Here is a 26689-nt window from a genome sequence, read left to right as displayed (position 1 = left end):
TGGGTATGACTGCCAAGGTAGATAGATTTTTGTATTATAAGTATAGCAAGACAAATAGGTGAGACTGATGTAAAGATTTTTTAGGGGGTAAAACTCGCCTTTTGTTCATCTACAGTATCTTGAGAACCCAGTCCTGCAAATAGGAAGAAACATCATCAGAAAACTGAAATACGGGCTCATCTGATTGTAAATACATTAAGCCACTACTCAATATTCATATCAAAATGGTTTTACAGTGGTGTTTATAATACATAAAATGGAACTAGCATATAATTCCTCCTCTGATCCTTTGCTCTAAAAGTAACACTGCTTTGTAGCAGTTAAAAATAAACGAGTCAAAGCTGTGATAGCTATGATTATCGTATTTGGAACGTACGGGTCTGGATGTGTGCCCTGGCCTGCATCATAGTGTTTGAACACAGCAGAGGCTCCATGATGCTCGGGGCTGATTGGCTGAGCTGGCTTGGCTCAGCCACAGACAGCAGGCCGGGGGAGGACGGGCATGCAGCAACCACACTTCTTGTCCTCTGCCTGTGGGGGACAAGTATCAGAATCAGGGTTTAAGGATTCTGAGTGCACGTCACAGAGAGTGAAATATCAGAATACAGAAATACAAATTTCACTGCTCCATGGCACTTAATGCGTAAGATATAGCTTTTTTAAACATTGTTGATCAAATATTAATAGCTCAGTGATGGCACTGGATTATTTTCATGTTTGACCTTTTCCCTTGTTTCATTCAGTGTCACATGAATCTGTCAGTATTTCTGCTATTGATTGGTCTTTTTCAATTAATGTCAAATGTCTAAATAATGAGTCCAGCTACAGTATATACCTGTGTCTCGGGGGCACGGGGACACAGGGGGTCCTGGCGCTCAGCAAACCACACGAGGGAGCAGGATCCACATGACCCAGGCGTCTGCTGCTGTCGCTCAGGCTCGGCAGAGACAAACCTCCTCTGCTGCAGAGGAGAGAGGAAAACACAGAGTTATATATGGGTGTTTGCTCTGGGTCAACTGTGAAATTCTCATTAACAAATATTAATTTAAGAAGTTAGCTTCCTTGTGCTGATCTGAACATAATGCCAAAAACCTCATTTTCCCCCCATCCCTCCTGATTTCTGGAAGCTGTTGCTATGAAATTAGAGACCGGCTCAAAGACCTTTATTCTTCATGGAGAGCTTGGACTTGTTTCAGTTGTGAGAGCTCCACATTACAGACAATGGGCTGATTCACCAAAGCCCTCTCCCCCCCTGTCTCTGTGTTTCTAACCTGTTTGGGTAGAACAGGTTGTCCTCTGGACACAGTGACAGGTGCCTGCACACAGGTCTGCGAGTGTAACCGGAGAGGACACTATTCTGAAGTTGGTGTAAAAGTAAAAGGGAGTTGCTGACTACAGCCTAGGGAGAGTGTAATGTGTATACAAGAGACTGTGTGCTTGGGGGATGGAGTGATGTTTGTGTGTGTTTTGTGGTCACGTATAAACAGATGTTAATGTGTTTGCATGTGTCAGCTCTGTTAGTACTTTCAGCTCAGTACCAGTGATGGTTTCTTTACATCTTATATACATTCAAAAAGAGTGAGAGAGAAAGAGGGTGAGGTTTCATCCAGCCCACCTGCTTCCCCTCCCTGCGTCCTGGTACACTTGCCTGATGTCTCTCAGTGTTTCCATGGCGTTTTGGAAACAGAGGGGGATTCCCTTATCTGCTCCAGACACACACACACACACACACAGTTACACCCATCAATCCTAAGTCTGCTGTATTTACACAGTGCTAACAGTTAACACACTGATATGAAACTCAGTTACATACACCACATTTCTGGCCTGACAGAAGTGAGAGTGCATGTGCTACTGCTCACACAGTACAAGTACTGTACAACAATACAATGTTCATCTACAACAGATTCATATAAAACAACATATTACCTGCCTCTGAGCCTGTTGGTCCCCTCCGCTCCCATCTGAGCTCACGTTAAAAGAATGAATCGGATAATTCCTCTCTCTGTTTATTCCTTTATCTCCACACCTGGGTGAGACCTTATCACACCTTTATTCAGTCCTCACTCTCTGTGTTCTCTGCATGTCTACTCCTCCTTTCAGCTGACAGTCTGTCCTCTCTGTGTCTCAGCCACGCCGTTGTGGCTGAGGTTAAAGACGGGCAGACTCAGCTGAGGGGTCGTATTGTGTGCGAGACCCCTCCCATCCTAACACGCCTCCCTCGCTGCCCTGCCTCTAAGAAGGTGATTTGATCTGACGGCCTATTTGAGATGATGATGACAATTTTGTCACTTTAAAAGGCCAGCGACTATATTGTATCTGTTTAAATCAGTTAACTGACATTCAAGACACCCAAAACAAGCCAACAAAGAAAACAAAAAGTTGACTCCAATTTCATATATTAGTTCACTAAAAGAAGTCGCTGGAGGAGCTCTTACCTTGACTGAGATCTTTATGATGGTCAGACCGAGGAGGGCACCCTGGAGACTCCAGCACTTCCTGGAAGGAACAAAAGTGAGCAATTAGCTAATTAAATGTGTCTAAGTCTTAAAAGACTGAAGCTGGTGGAAGCGCTGCAGTAGCACTGATGCAAGCTGAGAAGGACTCAGCGCCTAATTTCCAAGTTGGAGTAAGTAACGTCCTCATTTCATCTTGTATTTTAATTCCCCATTTTTAATTTCCTCTGTTCTCAATTATTCGGTGAGAAACTCAGCACCGTTATCAAACTACAAAGGAATGTAGGGTATTTAACTGAGTCACAGAACGTGAAGAGCAACAAGGTAACCCAACTATTTTAATGATTTGGTTTTGATGTATTCTAAGTAAACCCATGGTAAAAAAGTTTATTGTTAGTAGTTTTCCACTGTGCATGTAAAACACCACAGCTGAGAGGTGTATACTGTAGGTTTTCCCTGTAAACCACCTGCTCTTCCCCTCCTGCTAACCAGCTGCTCTGCCTGTGTCCTCCTCCTATTAGAACACCCACAATACAGTAGTGTGGCAGATAAGTGTCAGCCACACACACCACCCCTCCTCCACACACACACACACACACACACACACTTGAATAGCCAATTACTGCTTCCACATTCCACATATTTGTCTTTTGGGTGACCACTCACTGCCAGTCTGCCTGTGCGTTTGTTGACTGTGGCTACTTAAGAGCTACACTGTGCACTCAAACACACACACTTAAATACAACACGGAGCATCTGTTTGTCACAGTGTGTGGATGATTTAGTGCAGTGTGGTCTGTGGGTGCATCTTACAAATCAGTCGCACAAAAAATACAATTAGTTACCATGTTAAGTTTGTCTCAAATTCAAGTTCAACTCATTAAAGTGAATTACATTGTGTGTTTTCACAGGCCAGAGTCAATGTCACCAAAATAGATGATACATATTTTCCCAAAGCTCAGAACAAGAATGACAGGAGCCTTGATATCTTGAGATAAAAGTGACATTATCACTTACCCCGGTGTGGCTGTAAAGCAGAACACGGTGTTGATGGGTGTGTGTCTGCGTGGGGGAGGCTGCTGTCGACTGATGAGGAGAAATGCTCACAATGTCCAGCTCTATGTCAGAATCTTCAAACTCTGAATCCAAATCCTGGCATGAGTATTTGTCAGGGGCGAGGGGTGAGACGGGGGCAGCATCTGAATAAGAACAGAAATTATTTTCAAACTTTCTGGCTTCTATTTTTCTACTTTCTCCTTGTTGAGACATCCATGAACACAGAAGAAACTGAAACCATGTTTGGGTCCACACCCCTGCACCCTGTCCTGTTTACACAAGCTGTGGGATTAGAAGCAGCAAAAACAACTTCTTTTACCTTCCTCTGTTTCTTTCCATCGCTATTTATCCATCTGCTCTGTGTTACCTTGTTGCTGTATCGCCATCCTTGATACAAACTGATTCACACACTCGTGAAGGCTCTTAGCGGCGTGGCCGCTCTCTCACACACACACACACACACACACACACACACACTCAAAGCCTGCACTTATGCAGGAGGGTGTAAGAAAGACTTGTTTGTGTAACCGCAGGAGGTTTTACTGTGAAAAACAGGATTATGAATGAACTTGGTTTGTGTGTATGTGAGAGAGAAAGAAACAAAGTGTGTGTGTTCTTATACATAATCATGAATGGGAAGATATATTTAGAGGTGAACATGTGAGTGTATACTGTACGCTCAGTCAATAATCAAAAGGGAAGCCAAAGTGAGCAAGTGTGGGCACTTCTATTTGTTAATTCAATGTAATGAACATGTATACGGTTATCTATTAGTTAATGTATGTAAAACAAGATTTTACTCAGGTCATATGTTGGGTGTGATTCTGTGTGTAGGCTCCTTTTCATCTTACACAAACATTTATTAACAGCATAATTCTAATCAGATTATAATAATTATTGAACATGAGATTGTACAAACAGCAGTATACTGTAATCCTTATTTCTCCACAGCCGATCACATGCACTGTTTGAATTAAGGTCCGAATTTTCCCACAACTTTGAAGCTGCATCAGTAGATGTTTTTGGCCACGCTGACGCAGCAGAAGAACCAAAACAATGAGTTGAACAACACGTTGTTGCTCTTGTGGAGCTGGTGGGAACTGCAGCATTGGTGTGTGTGTGTGTGTGTGTGTGTGTGTGTGTGTGTGTGTGTGTACCTGTGTGACTGAGGGCCTCAACCATCATGTGAATGATCTCCTCCTTCAGAGGGCTGTTGATGTTTGCAGCGTAGTGAAGTGCAGAGCAGCCGCTGTGGTCTCGTACCTGCAGGTCACTGATGGAGCAGTTTTAAAGGCAGATGTAGACAAGGCCATTTGCTTGTTTGTTTGTATCCTACTTGTCAGCACATGATAAGATAAGAATGAGTGTTGACTTACGCCGAGAGTCCTAGCAGTTCTTTGACCACCTCCACAGGTCTGTGGTCCCATGGCAGTGGTGTCGCCATGCTCTCAAACAGGTCAATGTCCCTGACAGCGAGCATCACAGCCGTCACACTGTCGCTGTTAGGAACGTTCACATCCATCCATCCGTCCGCCTGAGCCTGAAACATGCAGACACACACATGAATAATACATGGACACAATATAATGGACAATACATGGTATAGACTCACACACAAAGTGCTACAATCACAAACAGGGTGACATGGCACACACACATCTGCACAGACAGTCCCCTGTAGCTCAGTGTGTAGGTGCTGCAGTTGGTGGTGGATTCAAATTTGGAAGTGAAAGAGTTTAACTTATTTCTAAAAACTTGGCACACACATAAGTAGAAATAATTTTACTCACAAAACCAGAGTTCAGAGTTTTCTAACTTACTCTGGGAAAAAAATAGCACAAAGAAAGAAATCTCTCGTGAAATATCTAAAACGTTTTGTTCTTTAGCAGAAAATCTTGTGTTTGTGTAGGACCTCATTACTCACTGTGAGAAAATTCATTCAGTTCCTGTTTTAACCACCTGCAGTATATTGTCCACATATTACAGCTGTACATTTAGTACCCAGAGGAAAAAACATCATTTAACGTCATTTAAACAGTGCTGGCTATCACATCATATCCAGTTACACAGAGTCACACAAGGACACAATAACATTGGCAGGCCTGTTTTTTGACCTGGGCTGATTAGGATTCAGGAATGTGTTTCCATGTCCAGCTGCCAAACAACCACCTCATGAGGTTTATTATTAAATTAGGCATCAAATACCTTTTTCAGTGGTTCGTAACTGTAACTGAGGCATGAGAGAAACCATGTTCTTCAGAAATGATATTATAATTGGCTGTTAGACAAGCTGTCCATCTATAGGTAATGACTGAGCTATGATAAGGACGTCTGATAAACAGACTGGATAACACATATTACTCATACATATAAAGAGAATACCCAGTTGGGCTTTCGTAATAGGAAAACTTTGCTGATTGCCCTTTCTGTCTTGGCTCATCTGGGGAACCCTCTAACACCCAAGTGGGAGCGTTTGAGTGTGCGTGTCGGGGGCGAGCTTTACCAGAAGGTGCTGTAAGGAGTGCAAGTCTCCTTGCCAGGAAGCCTGCAGCAGCTGTGCCTGGGGAGGCAGATGAGGCCTCGACATCCACCCCAGCACTTTTCCCTGGAGCTCAGGAGGGCTTACGTGGAGCGCTGTCTCCTGGCTGCAGTTACACAAGGTCATGTCAGTCCCGGTCTTCAGCAACCGCTGCACCACCTTTTAACAACATCCCATGGAAAAACAGGAAATGAAAGAGAAAGGGAAAATAGTGGACTGATTCAAATGAAAATACCTGCTGGTGTTTGCATGCTGTTAGTATGCTATTATACGACTATCGCAGTGTTTCTGAGATACCTTGTAAATGAGCCTGTTTTTGTAAAACTGTGATAAATATCTGCTGTAATTTAGTGACTTATTTCACCTCACAGGGGATCAGAGGGGGAGTGTCTCCCCTGTGTCACCTGTAAGTCATAAGCTTGTTTTGAACGTGGCTCCCTCAAGAAAACTCAGAGGAGTTACGTCAACAGAAAACTCATCTCACATGGGTCTTGCATGCACGTAAACACGTTATTGTTATTGGGAGGAAAAATACAATATGTCACGTGGCAGAGCCCGAACACCTCCACCTCTAACATGCTGACCTGTAGGTGAGGAATTTTCCAGTTAACAATGGCCTGATGTCAGATCTGCTAAGTGGTCTAACAGCCTGGTTACAGAAGCTAAATCATGATTGCACAACAAAAACACATCCTCATGCCAAATCGTCTCTCCCACACACAGACACACACATATAACTCACATCAGCCATGCCTTTACGGCAGGCAGCGATAAGGCAGCGCTCCCCCTCATCCTCAGTGTCAGACACCTCCAGCTCCTCCTGGCTGTCCACCTCTGGTCTCACTCCCAAAACCTCTTCCTTTTCCTCCTCCTGCTCTCTTCTCAGCATCTCAGCAACACCCCGCCACCTCCTCTCTGTCTTCTCACTTCTCTCCATAGTTGACAGGTTTCCAGTCGGAGCTGTGTGAGCCGAAGCTGAAGAAACGTTCCCAGTCTGAGCAGTCAGGAAGTCAGGTCAGACTTGTGCTATTTTATTATTATGGGAAGCAATAAATGAGAGGGGAAAAAAATAAATGATTGGAAACACTGCACTGATATATCTGACCAAGTCCATGCAGCTCAGTGTCTACAGTAGTCTATATGTCTACGTGATCATTACTGTGATGTTACTGCTGTGATGTAATTCTCTAATGACCCAGTGGTCCCAGCAGAGACACCACAGGGGGTGCGACAGGAATTACTCATGATTTTTTTTCACTGAACAAGCTTCTCCATCAATAACAGTTTACATGTTTATGTGTGGGAGCACGTGTACTTGTATGTGTGTTTGTATAAGAGAAATGACTCTTTGAGGGCTGAACTCTCTCAGGTTTAATGTTTGACGACACTAACAGAGTCAAGATGGCTGAAGTGTCTAATATATCAACACATTAAAAGCAATATCATCTATAAAATAACTGAGAAAAGTGAATTTTAGAAGATGTGAATAAACTTTCTGTTGTTCATTTTATTCCTCGTCGGTGATTGTCAGCAGTTTTAAATGTACAACGAGCAGCCATGACTTGAGATAAAATGTTGAAATGAACTAATCTGTACTTACTGTGGTGATGTCATTTCATTTGTGTCTTTCCCCACATTAAAGTAATCCACCTGTGCGTCTTTTCTGAGCATCTGTGGACATTTGACAAGCAAACCTTTGATCCTTTTCAACAGACTCTCCGCTCTAGTGTTTCCTCTCCTTTCCTCTGTTTTTTGCTGCATGCCTCCTGCTGTACGTTTACACTTGGTTGCCTTGGAGACGGTCAGACAGACAGACAGACAGACAGACGGGAAGGCGGGCTAGCATGCTGTTGGTTGCCTGTCACATTCAGACAAAGTGAAAATATCAGTGTTTTGCCAACTGTTTTTTCCCCCTCCAGTATCATGATGTTAGATGTGGGGGTGAACTTGATGGAGTTTGACTTTAAGAAGCTGGTTCGCCTGCACTAATCTCTGCACTTGTAAATGTGATTGAACAAGCAGCTTTTGCCAGCACAGACTGAGGTATTCATTACAAGGATTTTAAGGGAGGTGGTTTGCATATCTTTCTATTTCTTCTCCTCTTCAGTCTGTCTTTATTCTGTCTCCAACACCTTTTGATTTGAGTTGGATTGGCTGCCGTCTGCCTTCCTACTTTCTTTATCCCTTCCACTGTTCAACAGAGGTGATTAAATATGATTTTTTCTTCAGCTTTCTTCCTTCTTTCTTCTTTGTCTCTTCTGTGTATCTTCCATAACATTTTCCTGTGTTATGAGTGGACTGTTAAATGAGGACAGTCTGCTTGATCTTCTTTTGCTCTTACTGCTCCTTAGTGAGGCCACTCAGCATGATCTTACCTGGACATATTCTTAAGGATTTTTCTGGACTTACTAAGACTTTTTGTTAGTGGCACAGACTAATCTCTGTCTCTGACTCTGTGGCCTTCTTTGTAAGACCTCACACTGGGAGTTTTCTTGCCTCGGTGTTGCCCTCTTTTCACTTCTTACCAGTAACATCACTGACCTTATTTGTGACGCCTGGAGCTGGAGAATTGCTGTCTTCCTCGGGTCCTGACTCTGTCAGCAAGAGATGATTTGACAGGCTGTTTTCCTTTCATTTTTTTTTCCTTCTCTGTTTGTTTCCTGGTGTAAGATAAAGCCACACAAAGGTATCTGTCAGTGAAGAGCACAAAAGACAAAGGTTTAGATAAAACTTCAGTCCCTACCAGCCCACACAGATGAGTCATCTTTATGCTTTTTGATACAAATGAATGTGCTTTCTCACACTGGGTTCAAAGTGAACTGCAGCCAAAGAGAGGCATCTTTTGTTCACTTCAAAAGACACAACAAACGTCTGTGTTTTCAGCTGGTTTGATATTGGAAATAAAAGGTTAAAACATATCATAATGTGTTTTCTAAAGGCCAGTACATAGAGTTTGATGCTTATATTACAATAGGGAAACATTTTTTTTCATCTTAAGTACATTACACTGCATTAACCTGGTTGAATTGTATACACTTCTGCACATTATATTAATTATTACCTAGACTGATAATTGAGTACTGTGTTCTTGATCTGTGTGGATGATTCCTGTAATAATCCACAAAAACTGAAAGTTCCTGCCACATGTTGTGAAGTCTTGACATCTTTTCTTAAACAATGGGCTTTAAGTGAAACAGCACAGTGTGTTGTACAGTTGGAAGTGTGTGAGAACACATGCGCAGTGCAGATCCAAATACATACTGCTGGTTTGCTGCAGTGAATTTTCCCTGTCGTTATAACCACAATGCCTCGTACCAGGTGGATGCTGGAGTGAATATCTTCTATATCTCCTCCAATACATAAAACAGAGGGGGGCACTGAAGCTGACAAACCTGGACAAAGTTAATGGGTTCTTAATCTACAGCATCCATCATCATATATAAAGATATAAATGAAATGAACTGGGAAAACGAACAAAACATCCGCTGTGTGTGGCTCATGAACTAATTAAGTCTCCTTTTACTAGACTCATCGGTGTGAACTCCCACTGTAAAGCTCCTCGTGACCACTAGATGGCGGTATCGTAAAACTGTGAGCCCTCCAACCGTGAATCAGAGCACAAGTCCACGCGCTGTACCCACACTGCACCTGTCTTCACATCAATACCGCAGGTGGATTCCACTACTTTGAGTTATATTAAGCTGTTCAGCCTCAGCATCATGTAGATTGGAGAAATTGTGTCTCTGTGCACTGTCTATGCTTCATCTCCCATGGTAACATTAAAAATATTAATAAGAGAAACAATCTGCAGTTTGAAGTTTGGCTGCTTTGGTCGCTGGTATGTGTCGGATTAACCAATGGAAAAGTACCGAAGGCTACGGAATTCAGTGCCTCCTCCCTCCTCCAAATCACCCTCGCTTCCCCTCCCCACCGCTCCCCCCACCGTGGCGTCCTCCCCGAGAGAGACGGTGAGCCCCATTATAGTCTCAAAGCTCCGCGGGTCCCGGGCTGGTGCGTCCCGTTGCGCACAGCACGCCAACACAGCACACTTCACCAAAGCGCGCTCCGGATTCCTCCAGAACCTCAGGACGGCTGGTTCGGAAAGATATCTCCAACTTTAACGACTCAACATGTTTGGATAACGTGGGGTCGGTGACAGGAAGACTTTGGGGAGTTGAGCAACAGCAGGAACAAGGACGGGTCTTGCCCCCCCCCCCCCCTTCCCTCCTCCACCCCGAGCAGTTTTGCGCAAGGTGATACAGCAGAGGATTGTGCTGTGGCTGATTGATCGGACGGGTGTATTACATGGATTTCTTCAGCAGCCGGCTCTTGTGGTGTTACTTATCACACTTTGAGCTCTAGGAAGTTGCCCCCCCCCCCCCCCCTTCTCTTCAACATCCCTCCCAAACTTCAGCCAGTGGATCATTTTGAGAGCGGCAGGATGGGATCGCAGACCGGGGCAGCTCTGCACAAACAGACGCTTCTGTGGTTCATTGTAGGTGAGTCTTACACACTGTGGCGGCGCTGACGCGTGTAATGAAGGCACCGAAAGGTCGTTAGGCTTTGCTATTACCTCTGCTTGGAAAATCTAGTTAGACAAATTATAAGACGAAAACAGATGCTCCATGTAGAATCGATCTGAAACAAATGGGTTGATATGGGCTTAATAAAATGAGCTTAATAAGGCGTGTTAAACGAGTTCAATTACTCTGCTCCACATCCAGAGCCAATCAGAGGAAAATCCCTTTAATACACATCTTTCATCTTTAACCCAGATGTGGCGTAAAGGCGACTGGTAAAGTTTGTTGTTCCACACAAGGAAAGACACTGTGCCAGATATCCCCGTGTTTGTGGTTCTCAGCGATCAGATTAAGATTTACTTTCATAATTATATTCACAGTTTATATTAAGATATTAATTACCCCAACCAGTGGGTTTGTTGTGATATGACATTAGAATAATTAGTGGCGGCAGCTGCCACCCTGTGTGTTAAAGTGAAAACCAAATAATCTTTGTGTAAACGAGAGAGCAGCAATGCAGATGGGCAGTGAGAGATTTCCAGAGTGGAGGTGGTTGCAGCCAGGGAAAGGTGAGAGGGAGAAGCAACTGGTTGGTGCGTTTACTTTTCTTCACAGTCTATAAATGTATAAGGAGAAAGCTCAGAGTCTTGTGTCTGGTGCAGATAAATAGACTGATACAGTATGTGTTTGACTTTGTGTGTATATGAACACATTCTTTTGTTTGTATTATTATCATCTCCATAACTATTATTTTCAGATTTTGGGTTGCTTTTACTCCTCTATTTGGAAACGTGAAGATCTAATTTGCAAAAGGCTGAATTTAACATTCCTCCAAATCCATGAAATAACGCTACACCCACTCGCTGCATCACTAATCCTACAAGTCATCTCTTTTATTAGAATGAGTTTTGATTTTGCACAGATAGGAAATGTGCTTAAACTGACCTTTTAGTTATCTTTATTTATTTCTTTTAACATGCTGAGCTAGCAAAAAGAAAATAACGCTCAGACTGGTGGCAGTCCTCTTCTCGTAAGGAAAACATTTTCATGCCTATAATTAAAATTCACACAATTAAGACCAGAATCTGCTTAAAAAGAAAGTCACACTCACCTTAAAGATTTATTTCCCTCTATGTAAAGAGCATGAAAACAACAAGATACACATTTTATATCACTTATTACTGTAAAAACACTTTGGCGTTCAGTTCCTAGTCGACCAGATCCTGCAGCATTCAGAGTGTTTTAATAAATCCGTTTAATAGGTGGATGTAAGCTCCATTATTCTTAGACTCTTTCACTGTTGTGGCAGTGATTTCTTCTAAGCTTTTGTAACTTTTGTGCAATCATGTGGTATTATCAAATTATTGCCAGGTCATTGCAATTATATGCTTAGCTTACTATTAAGACATTTAATTAATTTCACTCATTCATTCTAGTTGAGATGTAGGGCAGGCTTATTCATTTGTGAAAATATCTATTTATTAGCAGCAGCGCCTGTCATTTAATCCAAAAAACGACAACAACAGGAAAAAGGATAAATAAGCAAAAAATGAATTTACAGTGCAGATGTGTCTGCAGCTGTCAGCACATACACACACACACACACACACCTTCTACTGTCATGTGTCCAGTAAAGGCAAAATACTAATGCTTCTTTACCAAGTATTTCTATAAGAAAAAATCTAATAGAATGATCAATTTACTCATTGATTTGCCTAGTGTTGTTGTTTTTTAAAAGGCAGTCAGTTGCTGAATACGAGCCAGCATTAGCTTCATACACTGACAGGAGAAGCCGCTTCCCCCGTCCTGAATCCCACATGTCCTGATTCAGAGGTTTTGAGTTGATAAGCCTCAAACAATATATTGATGTGTTTAGAAGTTTAGCTGGAAGAGTCTGACTGCTCGCTTCTGTCTCCTGCCAGCTGTATGTCAGCTCAACTCGACAGCTAATAAGACAACGTTTACTCTTTCCATTTTCAAGCTTAAATTAATACACAGTTGTGTTTTTGTCTTTAGCATCCAGTCTTTCTCTAAATAGCACAGACACCTGCAGAGGGCTGGTTTCATTTTGCAGTCTGGTTAACTGACAGCAGTAATGTTAATTAGCTGCAGCTGTGCAGGAGTAGGTCAGTTGCAGGCTACGCTTTCATTTAACATTTTACAAAAAATGTCTTTTTTTCTCTCTGACCACTCATGTTCTGTGGATTCATCTCTAGACTTAATGTCACTGACCAAATCCAGTAGCTTTTATCAGTGGAGCTTCTCTCACCAATAACTGAGAGGAACATGAGCTCCACCTTGATGCACAAGAGGTTACTTCCTCCTTTCTGTGTCAGTAGGTGACTGCTGAGCCATTAACCTAATGAACTGTGCCTGTATAGGCTTAGTTTTAGACTCAGCTGAACACCAGCAAACGAAATGAAGACAATCAGGATCAGTGCTGAGCATGATGATGGTATGTGCAGTGATGCATTTACTTTCAGATGTATAAATACTTTTGAACTGTGATGCAACCACTTGGTTTAAGAAAAAAGTGAAAAATCTACATAGTCAGCAACTATGACACTTTGAAATCAACTGAAAACAATTTGAATTAAGGAAGTGATATGAAATTTTCACTTCCGCAAATGCACTAGATATAATAACTGTAGCATTGATAGCTTTACACAGTGCTGGACAAAGGTTTTCCGAAAATGTGTCAGGCCTGGAAAACCCCTGTGCACGCTCACAAGCCTCCGCAATTACGTAAATGTGGCTAGTCCACTGACGCTGCACATTTCTCCATAAAGGTTTGTGGCCACGTCGACACCACCCAGCATCTTATTGGTGATTGGCTCATTCCCTGCCACCTTCCTTCCAAAATTCACTGATATTCACTAAACCACTGTATTTATACAGATAGGGAGAGCACAAAAACAAGTAGCAGTGCCTAAGAAGAGTTGGAGAGCAGCAACAAAAATGCTCATGTTGACGAGACTGCTGCTCATGTGAGTATGCACACCTGGGTTGCCACATGTGTCTTGTTTTGTGTTGCTTACTTTTCTTTCTGCCTCTCTGTTCTGTGTGCACACAAACATTCACAGCACTTGTAACTTCAGACTTTCAGCTGACTTTGTTTCATTTCCCGACCTCTGACCACTACATGTTTTACCCTTAGCTGAACTGTAATGTGAACCCCATCGGCTAACCCAAAACTAGGCTGTTCATCACGGTGGAAACCTCCAAAAATACACTCAGTGTCCTCACTTTTGTCGTTTTTTTTCCTAGTTGCACTTGTTATGAACTCAGTGTTATAAAAAGAAAATGAACACACATCTACACAACTGATATACACACTGGAAGTACAGCAACACTTCAGTATGCACACACGCTCTCCGACCAAGGTGTTCAGGAAAGCTTCCTCTGCTCTTTGCCCTTTGGCCCCATGTAGGTGTTCTATATTTACAGAAAGACAAAGTTATGACTCATCACAGTGGCACCAGGTTGCCTCATTACTGTTTCACCACTTTCCCATCTAAAACAGCAGTTCTGAAAGTTTTGCTCAGAAAAATCACTTTTCAAAAGATTTTTTCTTCCCAAGATCCCTAAATAATTATCCCTATTATATTCTGGTGGTTCATTAATCTGTCTAGGAAACTTTTAGTCTGCCGGTCTTACAGGCACTTTTAATGACTGATGAAGCACGGAGGTGATACAAATCAAAATAATGTCTGTCACTGAAGTCATCAGAATCATTTGTGCTGTGACAGAATCCGTTTTTTTATTTTCTCTGGTAATGTTTTTGGCTGAGTACAGAATGGACAAAGGGAAAGGAGTCCCTCAGTCTTTCCTGTTTAAGGGTTTGGCACAGAGAGACGCTTTAATCCTCCTTTCATGACATGATCGTCTTTCATCTGATGGCTCAGGATTCAATTTGAATTCATTTGAAATATTTCATGCACACTCACCAGACAGTAGTGAAATGACAAAAGGGAAACACTTTGAAGAATGACTCAGGGGGGAAACATCTGGCAGCTCTTGACAGTTTGATAGGAATGACTGAATATCCTGACGCAGTGTTCTCCAACTTGAGTGTGAGGCTCAGACTGGGTCATGGGACAATGTGTGCAAGGTCCCTTCATACCAAGAGAGGGTGGGTTGTTAGTTTGTTGTAATGAGCTCTGGTCTTGGACAAGGTTTTAATCAATTCCTCTTCCAAAAAACAAAAACTTATTAAAAGAAAAGTTTGAGTTAACGAACTGTGCTGACTGAGAATCAACCATGCTTTCAGAAATCCAGCTGATTTAAAGGATGGTTTCAGATTCTTTCAAGTCTGACTTAAGAAAATACTTGTACACTGCTGTGTACATCATTTCTCACGTTCATACTGACCATGTAGTGGTTCCTAGCTGATGCTAATACGAGACTTCAGAAGTGTGAGTTAGACAGACTGAACTCTCTTTTGCACAAATTAGGACTTCGGACTTCCACCTTCTCCCATGTCTCAAAGTGAAAGGGTCACTTCATGGTGAGTAAGGGCAGGGGGAATGATCTCAGTGACCAATAACAGTATTGTATTAACATGGCCTTCAAAAAATGAAAATCCCTTCCTTGACATCAGCGTTTGTATTTCCAATGTTTTTCTCAGCATTGAAAAGTCTCAGGCAGGAGACAGGAGACAAGATACAGGCTTCCTGATGATGAACGACTACATATTTCTTGACCTGATAAGCGCTTGTTGCATCAGTGTGGAAAGATTTGACTGTTTACCAAAAAACTATTTTTCCAGTGAGATGTTGTGGTTGGTTGGCTGACATCCTGCTACACCAGCAGGCGTGATTTTTTTTTTTAAGGCAACAATGTGAAGACAGGAGAGTGGGAGGGGAGCTGCAGGGAGGGAGACAGAGAGAGCTGCTGACCTCCCCACTGCTACAGATAGATTTCAGGAGACTGCTGTTAATTTCTGTGAGGTTTTTGCCCCAGTCTCCAATTAAGCTCTTTCTAAGAGTACTGGGCTCTTGTTGCCTCTGTTAAGCTTAAACTGAGGAGCACATATTTCTGGTGTGAAGGACTCAAGGGGACGGTTTTAAGAATCTCCATAAATCAGTGGAGAGAAAGAGAGAGGACAGTGAGAGCTAGAATCACTCTGACAAGACAGAGAGAGATAAATGAGGTAGGTGGGGCTGGATAGTCAAAGTTTTAATAGTGCTGATTTATATCTGTGTTGGTTGTGTGGTGTGTGTGTGTGTGTCCATGTGTGTGTGTTTGTGTGCATCCTGTGTGACCGAACCGCCCACTGGACTTTGGCTAATTAGACAGACAAGTGATTGAGGGATGAAGGGATGAGAAGAAAGCTAACAAAAGTAGCCATGCCCTCTTTTCATGGAGCTATTTTTCACATGCAATATTAGATAACTTCCCTTTTACACCTCCTCTCCCTAGTGACTCTCCCTCCCTCCTTTCCCACTGGGAGTTCCTCATGGGGGGAGTAAACACAGATATGCAGCAGGTGACAAAATAACAACTCTGTTTCATGTCAAAGTGATGGGAAGCCAAGCCCCCAAAAAAGACAGGAAATTCAAGTAATGACCCTTGGTCATATATATACACTGCAGTGAGGGTCTTCAGTCTCCAGCTTTTAATATCTGCCTGTTGTGCAGTTAGCTGCAGCAAAGGCAGTTTACTGCACTCCAATCAATACAGTATATGCTCACCAATGGAGAAATTCTTTCTAACTTTGCTTCAAGACCGTATTTCATACTCTTTTGAGAGGATTAGTGAGCCCAAAGGCCCAGCCATAATTGGTGAGCAATGGAAACTGTTCTGTCTACAGCGGTGAGGAGGGAGGAATGTAAAGGGTGCTGAGTGTCTGGCATCACCCGTGCTAACGCAGAGTATGAGCAGCTCTTCCTAATTAGTTGTAGACCCTTGGTAATGCTGGGGGACATCAACCGTCTCTCTTGTCACAATTGCTTTCTAAATGAACAAACCACCCATTGTATGTGTGAGTGTGTTTGCGTGTGCTCACAATCCACTTAGCTCACCAAACAGAATGTTGACACTGAACGATGAAAGGTTTTGAATGTTCAATACCAACATTTTCTTTTCAGTATCATGTCTTCATTATCCAAACATGGAAAACATCGTTTTAAGGTAAAGTTAAGGTTGGGCAAGTGAAACATACGACCACTTTAGGAACACAATATTGAGAAAGATATTTCCACTTTGTTCACCAGCTACCTGCTAACTGCTATGTCTGCAGTTAGTTGCTGTGCAGGTTGTGTGAGCTTATCAGAGCTTTTCTTACAGCATTTAGAAATAATGCTGAGTGCAATGAGACTCAACCCAAACAGAATGAAAATATGTAAAAGCAAAATGAGGAGCTGAAAACGCTGCATAGAGTTGAGGGGAACTGTGAGTGATGATAATTCTCTGTGGGTTCGCCTCCATGAGCAACTCTTAAGGTCTTTGATTCATTGTTTGTATAAAAATGCAGCCTAAAGACTTTTTTCTCTGGCAATTAATTCACACGTCAGTTTTTTTTTTGAGCTGTTGTTTTTGTTCTTAGTACGACTTACTTACACACAGAACGCTACTACGCTTTCGCACCGACTGTCAGAGGCTCTGGGTCAAAGGATCCCGGTAGTTGGTCCCCTGCCTCCTCACCTCCCCAGCAGGACCTCAAACTGTCCCACAAACATCCTAAAACATATGTACACAACCAGCCGCGGTGGAGCTTCAGCTCCTGTATATTCGCAGGCGAGTATCTCACATTTTTTCATTCTATGTGAAAAGGCCTTTAAAATAAATAATAATAATAATAATAATAAAATAATGTGTTACCTCCAAAATCTTTCAGCACTGTAAGCTTAAACCACACACAAATTAAATGAATCTATTAATCGTTATTTCATATAAGTGATATTTAGTCATATCATAGATGCCACAACGCAAATATTTCCTTGTGTGATCAGCACTCAAAAGACCTGAGGTATTTATTTCTTACTTTGGTACCTATTAACCAAACGTTTCAATGGAAATGTATAAATCATGCCAATAGCCAACATGTATCATATGTTCATCTGCATTTGTTTTTCCAGATGAATCTATTATGGAGATCATCACATGCTCATGTTAGGGGTACATGAGTGTGTAATTATTGGAATTTATGTCACATATCTACTCACAGAGTGATGTGTGTGTATTTCATCACATTTTTCCACTCCTAAGAATAAGATTAGAAACTGTGAGCAGAACTCCTCCTCCTCCAAATCTAAGACATCAGCTCTCTGACTGAGAAACAGAGAGCAGATTTTACAGCCCATTTATCTGGGCTGCTGCTCTCATACATTACATTTAACCTTACATAACAGTCACATAGTGAGCCTGTCACAGTGAATAATTCAACCAGTGCATCAAGCTGGAATTTCTCTTTTGAAGAATTTTTTTTTTTCATGGCATGTCAGCTTCACAGAAACTACATGACGACACGTCAGAGTGGTTGTCTGCAGGATCCAAGCCCACAACACTGAGAACTAGTGGCACATGAGTCACGTAGAGCCACCAAAAAGACTGAGAGAGATTCCTCCAAACATTTATCTAACCAGACTGGTCAAATAGTAACATGCTGGTATTTATAGCAGTGACCTGAGGGAGGGGTGACTGAGGCACAGAGACATGTACCTGCTTCCTGTGGTCAGGAGCTGTCTTTTACAGGCACAAGCTTGTGGTCCTGACCGCCGAGCTGCTCAGCTGGAGCCGTCTGTGGCTTCTGGGCTAAAGTACGAGGCGGCAGAGAGGAATACTAACTTCTGAATCTGACCGTAGGGTCAGCAGTTTGAATCCCTTTACCTGGTGCGAGCACAAATTGGGTGAAAGTTATTCAGAGATAGATCTTAATCCTACAGCAGCCTTTTAAATCCAAACATACTGCCAACTTTGATTCTGCTGAAGGTTCGGATAAGACATAGACTATGATATATGGATTTCTACTTTCACCTTAGCTGGTCAGCACAGAAAAGGACTGCGCTATCTTGCGGGGATCCAGTGCTATCGTTCATTGGGTGACTCCAGGGACAAAATAAAAATTATAAATGCATGACAAAACAGACAGATTTTAAGTCTGTAGCCGATTTCTCATTTTCCTGTGTTAACAAAAAGATTATTTTTTTTAAATACTAGTTGTTCTTTGTTTTCTGATTTTATTGTTCCAATACGAAAGTCGGAAAACGACTTGTTTTTTGTTTCCCGTTTCTTATTCCGAAAACGAAAAGCGGGAAAAGGCTGTTATGTACACAGACCAAGAAGCTAGTTTGAAGTTATTACTATATTATAAACTATTACATTTTCTAAAAAGCAGTAATTAGACATAATTAGGGAACAGGGTGATACTGAAAAAGTAGAGGCTGGATTGTATTTTGTGAATACACAAGTGAAATGTACTGATCTAGAATTTTGTGTTTCTTAGCACATAAACTGTACAGGTATCCCTCAGTGCAGGAGGGTAACTCTCAGTGTGTTTTTCATGAGCAGAATGGAGCTTGCTCAGTCAGTCCAGGAGGATTTCTGGGGGCAGTCAGTCTCCACACAGATCATGTAAGGTCAGGGATTTGAACTAGTGACCTTTAATTCCACCGATCTGTTTGTGACACTAGTTTCTGTTTCTCAAGGCTCAGCAGCCATTACGCCAGTCTACAGATGTGATTTCACAGCCTATTTATCTGAGGGAATCCTTTCTCATAAGTCACATTTATAAACAACCCACACAGGAGATTTATGTAGGATCCTCTGTATGGGTTTCAAGTGAAAAAGGTCTATTACAGCATGAATTACACGCTGCAGCTCCAATGAATTACCTTCCATCAGCGTTTTTTTCCTCTCTTTTTTACCATTCCTCTCTCCAGTGCTTGTGATGCATAACTTACCAATTTACAGGAGGGATCTTAGTATTGAATTGAGCGAAGCAATGCAGAAAATCCCAAATTGGACCAAATGGCAGCAACTGGTTTTGTACATTGACATTTGAAGTAGAACGTGTAATTGCTTTTAATTTGCCAGTCGTGGATTTATACACAAAAATCTGTTGAGAAGCAGAAAAATTCTCAATATCCCATTCACACAGTGTTAAGATAAATGCTGATTATACACTGTATGGGTATCATAGTGGCTCATTTGGGTTAGTCATACTGTGTGTTATATATCAGTGCACCAGTTAATTTAGATTTCTACTCTGCACCAGTGTTCAACCCTAGATTCTTCATCTTCATGCCTTCTTTATTGTTGTCAAGGCCCCCTGCCTCCTTTTCCCTCCACATTAACCTGTTTTATAGCCAGTCACGACTGGTGTGTGCCTATGGATTTGTGCGTGTGTTTGTTTATGCCTGCACATGTGTGCGCGCTTGCAAAGCAGTAACCCAGTTTTCCTGTCACGCCTCAGCAGCTAATGAGCAGCGTTGAGGCGCTGCTAGTTAGTGAAGCATGTGTGGCTATGCATGTGTGTGTGTGAGAGAGACTGGTGTGTGTATGTGTGCATGCCCTGTCCATAGTGGAACAGCCATTAGCAATTATTCAGGCGCCATAGAGCCTACAAGTATTTCAGCACCTTGGTAGTGGAAAACACACTATGTGCCAGGCACACACACACACACACACACACACATTATCATATGCAGACACACTTGGCACTCTCAGACAATGGGACACAGTCTGCTGGCACATGCTCACGTGCACAAAACACAAATGAATTAGTACACACAGTTTCACACATACTTTATATGTGTGAACGTATATGAAGCACAGAGCGAGTCAGACATGTTCTCCCGTGTCGAGTTGATGTCAAATGTCAGCAAGGGAAGCTGAAGTTGTGTATTGTAACCTGAGTGGTATAAATTATATTGAAATAATTATAGAGGAAGTATAAATGTAACTAAAAGCAGATCAGTGTCTGTATTATTAACTTCTTAATTCTGATGCTGTGAAAATAAGCTTTAATTAGTGCACCTGCCTTTCTCACTGGCTCAGCTGTGTGCTGACTGAAACTGTACTGCCATATGCCAAGTGATGGACACTTTACTCAGGTGCTGTATTGTACCATCTAAGTTCATATATTATTAAGCATGTGGGATCCCAGTTGGACTCAAGCTCCTGGTCCCGGCAGTGGTGCGGCCATTCCCACATCAAAACCCCCAGGAAACATGTGCAAGTTGTTCGGATAAAAGTTAAACCACCACTGCACTATTCACATACATTTAGTGCCAACATTCAAACACACCCATAAACACTGTGTGACCATATGTGCATAAATATATTCATGGGTACACAATTGAATGGCTAAGTGGAGACGTACATAGCACAGTAAATGTCACATCAAACAAAAGCAGCCGTACACAGCACGTCCGAGGGAAAACACATACAATATGCACACACTTCACAGACAAAGATTTCTGCTCGTGTTGCAGATGATGGCCCTTGCCTGAAATTACTTCTGCTCTATTTTTGTCTGGTATTAACACATGATCTGGATCTGGGTATGGTATTGGACATAGACATGGCCTTGGACAGTTCAATACATGTCGAAATTGTTTATGCTGTTGCCAAGTTTTCAGTCGTTTGACTCAAAGTTTCATATTTAACTCTCGGATTTTTGGCGCTTGTACAGTCTGCTGTCAAGAGAATGAGGACTGCTGCACTGTGCAGTCTTCCTCTTGTAATTATCTGAATCAACATACCATCTGTTTGAATCAAAGGTGTGCATTCAAGTAATATGTCTGATTCAGCTCAAGACACATTGATTTTTAAAAATCCTAAATGACTTGAAAATGCACCCGTGACTCTCAGATTTTACTTTGAAAAGTCTGAATGTGTGTTCTAACATGATTCCATACAAAGTCACTGTGAGACTGAAGGAAAAAGCTCCTGAGTTTTGAGATCAGTCATATGTTGAGCTGCCACACTCCTACACACACACACAAAGTCGGTGTGTTCACTGGAGGCTGGCCTACTGGTAATGTCTGTACGGTCGGTTCAGCCCAGCAGTCAAATTTATGCAAATAACACTAATGGAATCAACTTCACTTTCGGTCTGTTCACAAAACACAGACTGCTACTTAGGAAGAATGGTTATTGTGAGGTACTTTCACTCATGTAAAGGATCTGAATACTTCATCCATCACTGAAAGTCACACAGTAAGACAAACAAACTGATTCATAGAGGCAGTGGTATTCCAGCAGCTCATGCGTTCTGCTCAGTAAAGTTACTATTTTTGTTGATGGACTCTGATAGAGATGTGTAGCGAGGACTTTACTCTTAAATAAAAAGGTCCATCTCTGCAGGAATCCCATCTATAATGTTGTCAAACATCTGAGCCTGTCATTGGAAAAACAAGCACTTTAGTGAACATAAGATTTTTGTCCCCATCAATCATTTACACCCAAAACACAAGAAATTAAAGCCCAGATTAAAAAATACCAGAGTTATCCTTTAAGACAGACTTGAAAAATGTTGAACCTATTCTTTGATACTGTCTAAAGGCTCAAGGCAAAGGGCCAGTGGTCAAACTGTAGGCCTGTTGTGGCATTTTTTGCTTTGGAGTGAATATGTAGAACGTAATGGTAGATTTACTTTCTGGTATATCTGCTGAAAAGCATTAGAGTCACAGACTTCTTTTTTCCACTGTGGCTTTTTCTAGTTTGGTATAACCTTACAAAAACCCTGCTGTGTCAGTGGAGTATTAAGTGCTGTGGAAGCTTGTGATTTTGTTTTCCTCGTCTCATTGTTTGCCCTTTGATTGCACTAGACTGAGCTCCGGTAATAAAAATGTAAAATAATACAATACATTAAGCATGACTGATGCTTTGTCTTTGATATCTAAGATAATCACTATGAGGGTTCAACCTGCTGATGAGTTGATGGTGTCTTTTAGTCCCATATCTGGCATTTTAAAACTGCTGTTAATGTTTGCCGTGATGCTTAAACAATTAAAGGCACAGAAAAATCCTACATGATCTTCCAGATGGAGTAATGTTTCCTGTCTATAGGCAGAGTCACTCCAGAGCAGCTAAATAGAACCATCCATAATACACCCTGTCAGTCAGTGCCTGTCAACTGGAACCTCTAAAAAATTAATAAACCATTTCACAAGCAAGTAACTGGAAGCTTGTCAGCCCTACATGAACAGATTACAGGTGTGTAATCTGAACATCTGATGAAAATTTTAAAACTCGACCTTTACAGATGGATGGGAGAAGTGATGCGAGGAGGGAAAAAGAGAAAGATTGAGTCGATGATGTCCAGAGTGCTGGGTGGGGAGAGACAAAGACAGACTGAGAATAGGAAAGCAGTACGACAGCAGCTTTCAACGTAGAGAGAGTTACTGTAGGTTATACATGACAGGTGCTTATTTGAGCGAATTAGATGTTGAAATTGCCATTCAGACGCACAACTCTTTGTCTCTAACTCTCTCATCCAACAGACCAAGATCTCAGCTGTTTGTGGCAATGACTGTGCTGCTGGCATAACAGCAGAGGTGGCTTGGTATTATTTCTCTGAGGGAAAAAAAAAAATGAGATGGACTGTTTGAACTGAAGTCAGAGGTTAAGCTGAACTAAATCCAAAGCTTGAAACAACAAAGGGGAACAGAAAAGGACAGAGACTGACATCAGGGAACCTCAGCAGGAATGTGCCCCTGCAGAACCTCTATAGTGTCCTCTGGGTCTCCGGTGTTGAACCAGATACTTGGACAAAACAACAAAAGGCAGAGGATTTATGCCACCATTTGGTTTTAGGGCAGAACAGGAGAAGAGAGTATTCAGTTGAGGGGTTTCTGCATCCCTCTCATGTCAACATAATGTATAGCTGTACATTTTACTGCCTCTGTAGGCACATAAAGCGCACAGCAGAGAGGCTACACAGACATACACTGAAATTCTGTTCAAACCGCACAAAAAAAAATATATGGAAAAACTATGATTGATATGAGTTTCTTTGCAGGGTGCGGTGGTTGTCAGGATCATACTGTATGTTTTCAAAGCGTTAACAGTCAGTTGAAATGATGTGAGAAATTAATTCAAAGATATTAATCACAGGGAAAACAAGATGAAAATAATGAAATGATACATATACAGCAGCAGCAGCAGCTTCGTGGTTCAACTCACACTGTCGGCCACTTAACAAGTCCTCCACTGCAGCTTTGGAGTGGATGAGTGGTTTGGTTTTAGCAGCTGCAGGCGGTGCTGTGACATGAGGCGAGACAACCATTCCCACTCCCAAACTCTCTCCCAGCCCCCAAAAATTTTTTTAATCAACCCATGAACTGCACATGGCAGTTTTCCTATCAGCAAGTTCTTGCTCTCTAATCCCCAAAACTACTGCTGCTTCAGAGTGTAGCCAAACGCATACTGGATGATCCCAGAGGATGAGCACAGACAGGGAGATGCTCAATGACCCAGAGCATATTTATGACCATTTTAAATGAACATTTCTTCACCAGAAATGTGTTTGTAGAGTGTTTGTGAGTGTAAGTGTGTCCTCCAGGCAGTTATCAGTATAGAAAGGTAAACTAAACCAGCCTCATCACCTCACTTCATGTGTATTTATGTATGAAGTCCAAATTCCAAATAGAAATCTTGAATGGTAGAATAACATAATGATCACACTGAGAATAATTTTTGGTGAGTGTGTCCTCACACAAAACCGCATCAAAATGTTTCGGTGAGTTTGCACATGCTGCACACAGGGTTGCTCACTCTTTGTGTAAAATTTGAACATAAATATTTGAGTTGTATTGATCTCAAAATTCTCATTATGTGTCTACGTGTCAGTCTAAAGGAAACAGGCTGACCCCTGCTCCACTGGGAACCATTTGTTAACTGCTCTGTCACTTTGATCTGTAGAGAACAGAGGTCCTGGTGTCAGCTCTGGGCTGGACTCTGTTCCACTAGCTTCTGTATCTTAGTACAATCTCTCATTCAGTATTTCTTTCATCTTTCTGTTTGAAAAAATGAAACGTTTCAGGGGTTTATTTTTCATATTTTAAAACAAATGCAGTGGTCTAGGGCTTGTGGGAAAGGATGCTAGTTAAAGTTGGCTAAATAAAGACACTGAATTAACAACAATATTACATATTTTTATACCATTTTTATTTTTTTTATACCATCTTTTCTGGTCAAATTCACCTACTTTCTAATCTAAGTTTGGTTCAGCCATCCTCTGGCCCCTCAGATATCAGCTGTTGCACCAAATATAACTGGCTCAGTTTGTGACTCTGATGAGGTTAGCATTACCAAGACAGACAAAACAATACTGTATATGAATGAGATTTATTCCTCTGTAGCAGTGTTAAACGTAACACAGGTCAATTAACAACTTTGCTGCATTCAAGTTCTTTAGGGCAGACAAACAGCATCTAACACAGACACACACAAACACCGGACAGCCTCTCAGAGTAGAGCTGCTTGCTCCGCTACAACACATGTACCCACAGTGACTCTCTCAAAGGGACGTACATGTAAATGTGCTTCCAGTGACAAAGCTCTAACAGACTCCCTGTTTTTCCAGCAGAGAAAGGGAAACTGTGACAGCAGCTTCTCATGGCTGGTTAGCTCCAACTCCGTCCATGACACAGGCTGTATATAAAAAGCCGAACAGGAAACTCATTCCTTTTTTCCCCCTCTCTGTCGCTCTCTCCCGCTCTCTAAATTACCCTGACAGTGCTGTAGCCTTTTGCTTCACCTTGCTGGCTCCACCAGCCCTCTGCTCACCTCTAATCAAACCTGCTCTCTCACTCCGGTCTGTGGATGTGTGTTTCACTGCATCTGCTCACAACCAATCAAGTCATGTGTGTGTGTGTGCCATGCATTTGCTGTTTGTGTGTGAAGCTAAAGCCCCTTCCTTTCTTTCTGAAACCTTCCTGACATGTTGTGTCATTGACTCATCTGCCTCGAGCCCACTCTCTTTTTGCCTGTTATGAACTCTCTCTTTCTCTTTGTGTTTCTTTTTTCCCCTCTCTTCTGCTGTTAGCTTCTCATGCACATGTGGACAAGCACACCGACCACCCACACATTTTTAACTACACTCAGGCATTCTCATTTAGGCAGTTTTAAACCAAAACTACAGAGAAAGGAAGTAACCAATCGAAGCTGTAACTCAAGTTGTTTCTGCACACAGGAACAGATTTGTACGTTTTAAGAGCAAATCCCTGAGTTTGTGTGCACTCCGTTCAAAATCTGCTCTCACAGTTTCCTCCAGCTGTTTTCTCAGATTGTGAGCAGTCGAAGGAAGCCTCCCTGCTCGCTGAAATCCACTGACCTGGCTCCTCTTGAGCCTCAGAACTTTGATCAGCACTCATGATTCTGTCCTCGCTCGCTCTCAGACCTGGTTCTGTGTTTATAAATCTGTCCATGTGTCCCTGTTTCGTGCTCGATGAAATGTTTTGTCTTTAATGAATGTCCATAGATCATTGCTGCTTGTCCTCTATGTCCTAAATAACAGATTTGCATAGTCCGTTTAGGCAGCTTTTCTTTTCTTTGGGGCCTTTCTGGAGGAGCTGAATCAGACTACTGCCACCACCCAGTATTCATTTGGAAAGATACACTATCTGACAGCTAGGATGCAAAAGAACACCTTTTCCTACAATGTTCTGACCCAAAGTTTAAGTGGTCTCTTGTGGCGTTATAATGTCTGTGTGCCAGATTTCAGAAAAGTGGCTTTGACTTTCATCACCATAATAAGGTTGCTTCTCTCAGTCTGGGGCTAATGTGTCTCTGCATGTTTCCTCCAATTTATCACAAGATTTGTTTAATTATACAATTTAATATATATCTGCTCTGTAAAAGAAAGTTGGCTGAATGTAAATACACATAACATAAAATGTTCAAATTTAACATGGACAATTAAAGAGGAATATGTCTTTATTATGCCTAGGAAAAAAGAGCTATATATCACAGCATATGTTGTTATCTTGTTCCCTCCGGTCTTGGTAGATAACGAGCTACAGAAGTGTTGAAGCTCATCCTATTGTTCTGTGCCTTTGTATCTACATTAATTGTATGCTATTACCAGAGAGACCCAGTCAGGGCAGACCTCTATCTGTGCTGAAAGCACTGCCATCTATAATGATTAGCTGGTGATGGATGAAGCTCAA

At 41.9% G+C, this 26689-nt stretch overlaps 2 protein-coding genes across 4 annotated transcripts in view; one reads left to right on the top strand and one right to left on the bottom strand.

The window, feature by feature from the left end:
• Window positions 1-2: 2 nt before the first annotated feature.
• LOC108887099 (mitogen-activated protein kinase kinase kinase 19) lies at window positions 3-8685 on the bottom strand. 2 transcript variants are annotated; one of them, XM_018682278.2, is made up of 12 exons: window positions 8593-8685; window positions 7652-7909; window positions 6794-7077; window positions 6016-6210; window positions 4889-5052; window positions 4670-4785; window positions 3474-3655; window positions 2439-2499; window positions 1616-1703; window positions 836-961; window positions 377-531; window positions 3-133 (listed from the first exon to the last, which is right to left on the bottom strand). In XM_018682278.2, the coding sequence occupies exons 3-12, from the start codon at window positions 6986-6988 to the stop codon at window positions 81-83; spliced, it is 1335 nt and encodes a 444-aa protein (XP_018537794.2). In that variant the 5' UTR covers window positions 6989-7077; window positions 7652-7909; window positions 8593-8685; the 3' UTR covers window positions 3-80. The 2 variants fall into 2 exon arrangements, with proteins under 2 accessions (XP_018537794.2, XP_050926049.1); XM_051070092.1 differs by lacking the exon at window positions 8593-8685 and having other exon boundaries at window positions 6794-7934.
• Window positions 8686-9565: 880 nt separating this feature from the next.
• ramp1 (receptor activity modifying protein 1) overlaps window positions 9566-26689 on the top strand; it is a 48274-nt gene continuing 31150 nt past the window's right edge. For both annotated transcript variants that reach the window (XR_007813043.1, XM_018682277.2), the window contains exon 1: window positions 9566-10550. Coding sequence is in view for 1 of the 2 variants with exons in the window: in XM_018682277.2 (XP_018537793.1) it covers window positions 10493-10550 (58 nt within the window). In the remaining variant the exon portion in view is untranslated. The remainder of the gene's footprint in view (window positions 10551-26689) is intronic.

Source organism: Lates calcarifer, linkage group LG1, assembly GCF_001640805.2.
Source record: "Lates calcarifer isolate ASB-BC8 linkage group LG1, TLL_Latcal_v3, whole genome shotgun sequence".
Classification (NCBI taxonomy): domain Eukaryota; kingdom Metazoa; phylum Chordata; class Actinopteri; family Centropomidae; genus Lates; species Lates calcarifer.
This window is presented reverse-complemented; position numbering and strand designations above follow the sequence as displayed.

Excerpts from the sequence above, each read along its gene's own strand:
- LOC108887099 (XM_018682278.2), bottom strand. The coding sequence starts at position 6,988 with ATGGAGAGAAGTGAGAAGACAGAGAGGAGGTGGCGGGGTGTTGCTGAG. Across the intron at positions 6,211-6,793 it reads GCCGTAAAGGCATGGCTGAT|GTGGTGCAGCGGTTGCTGAA; the intron begins GTGAGTTATATG and ends TGTTGTTAAAAG. Across the intron at positions 1,704-2,438 it reads TCATAAAGATCTCAGTCAAG|ATAAGGGAATCCCCCTCTGT; the intron begins GTAAGAGCTCCT and ends TGTCTGGAGCAG.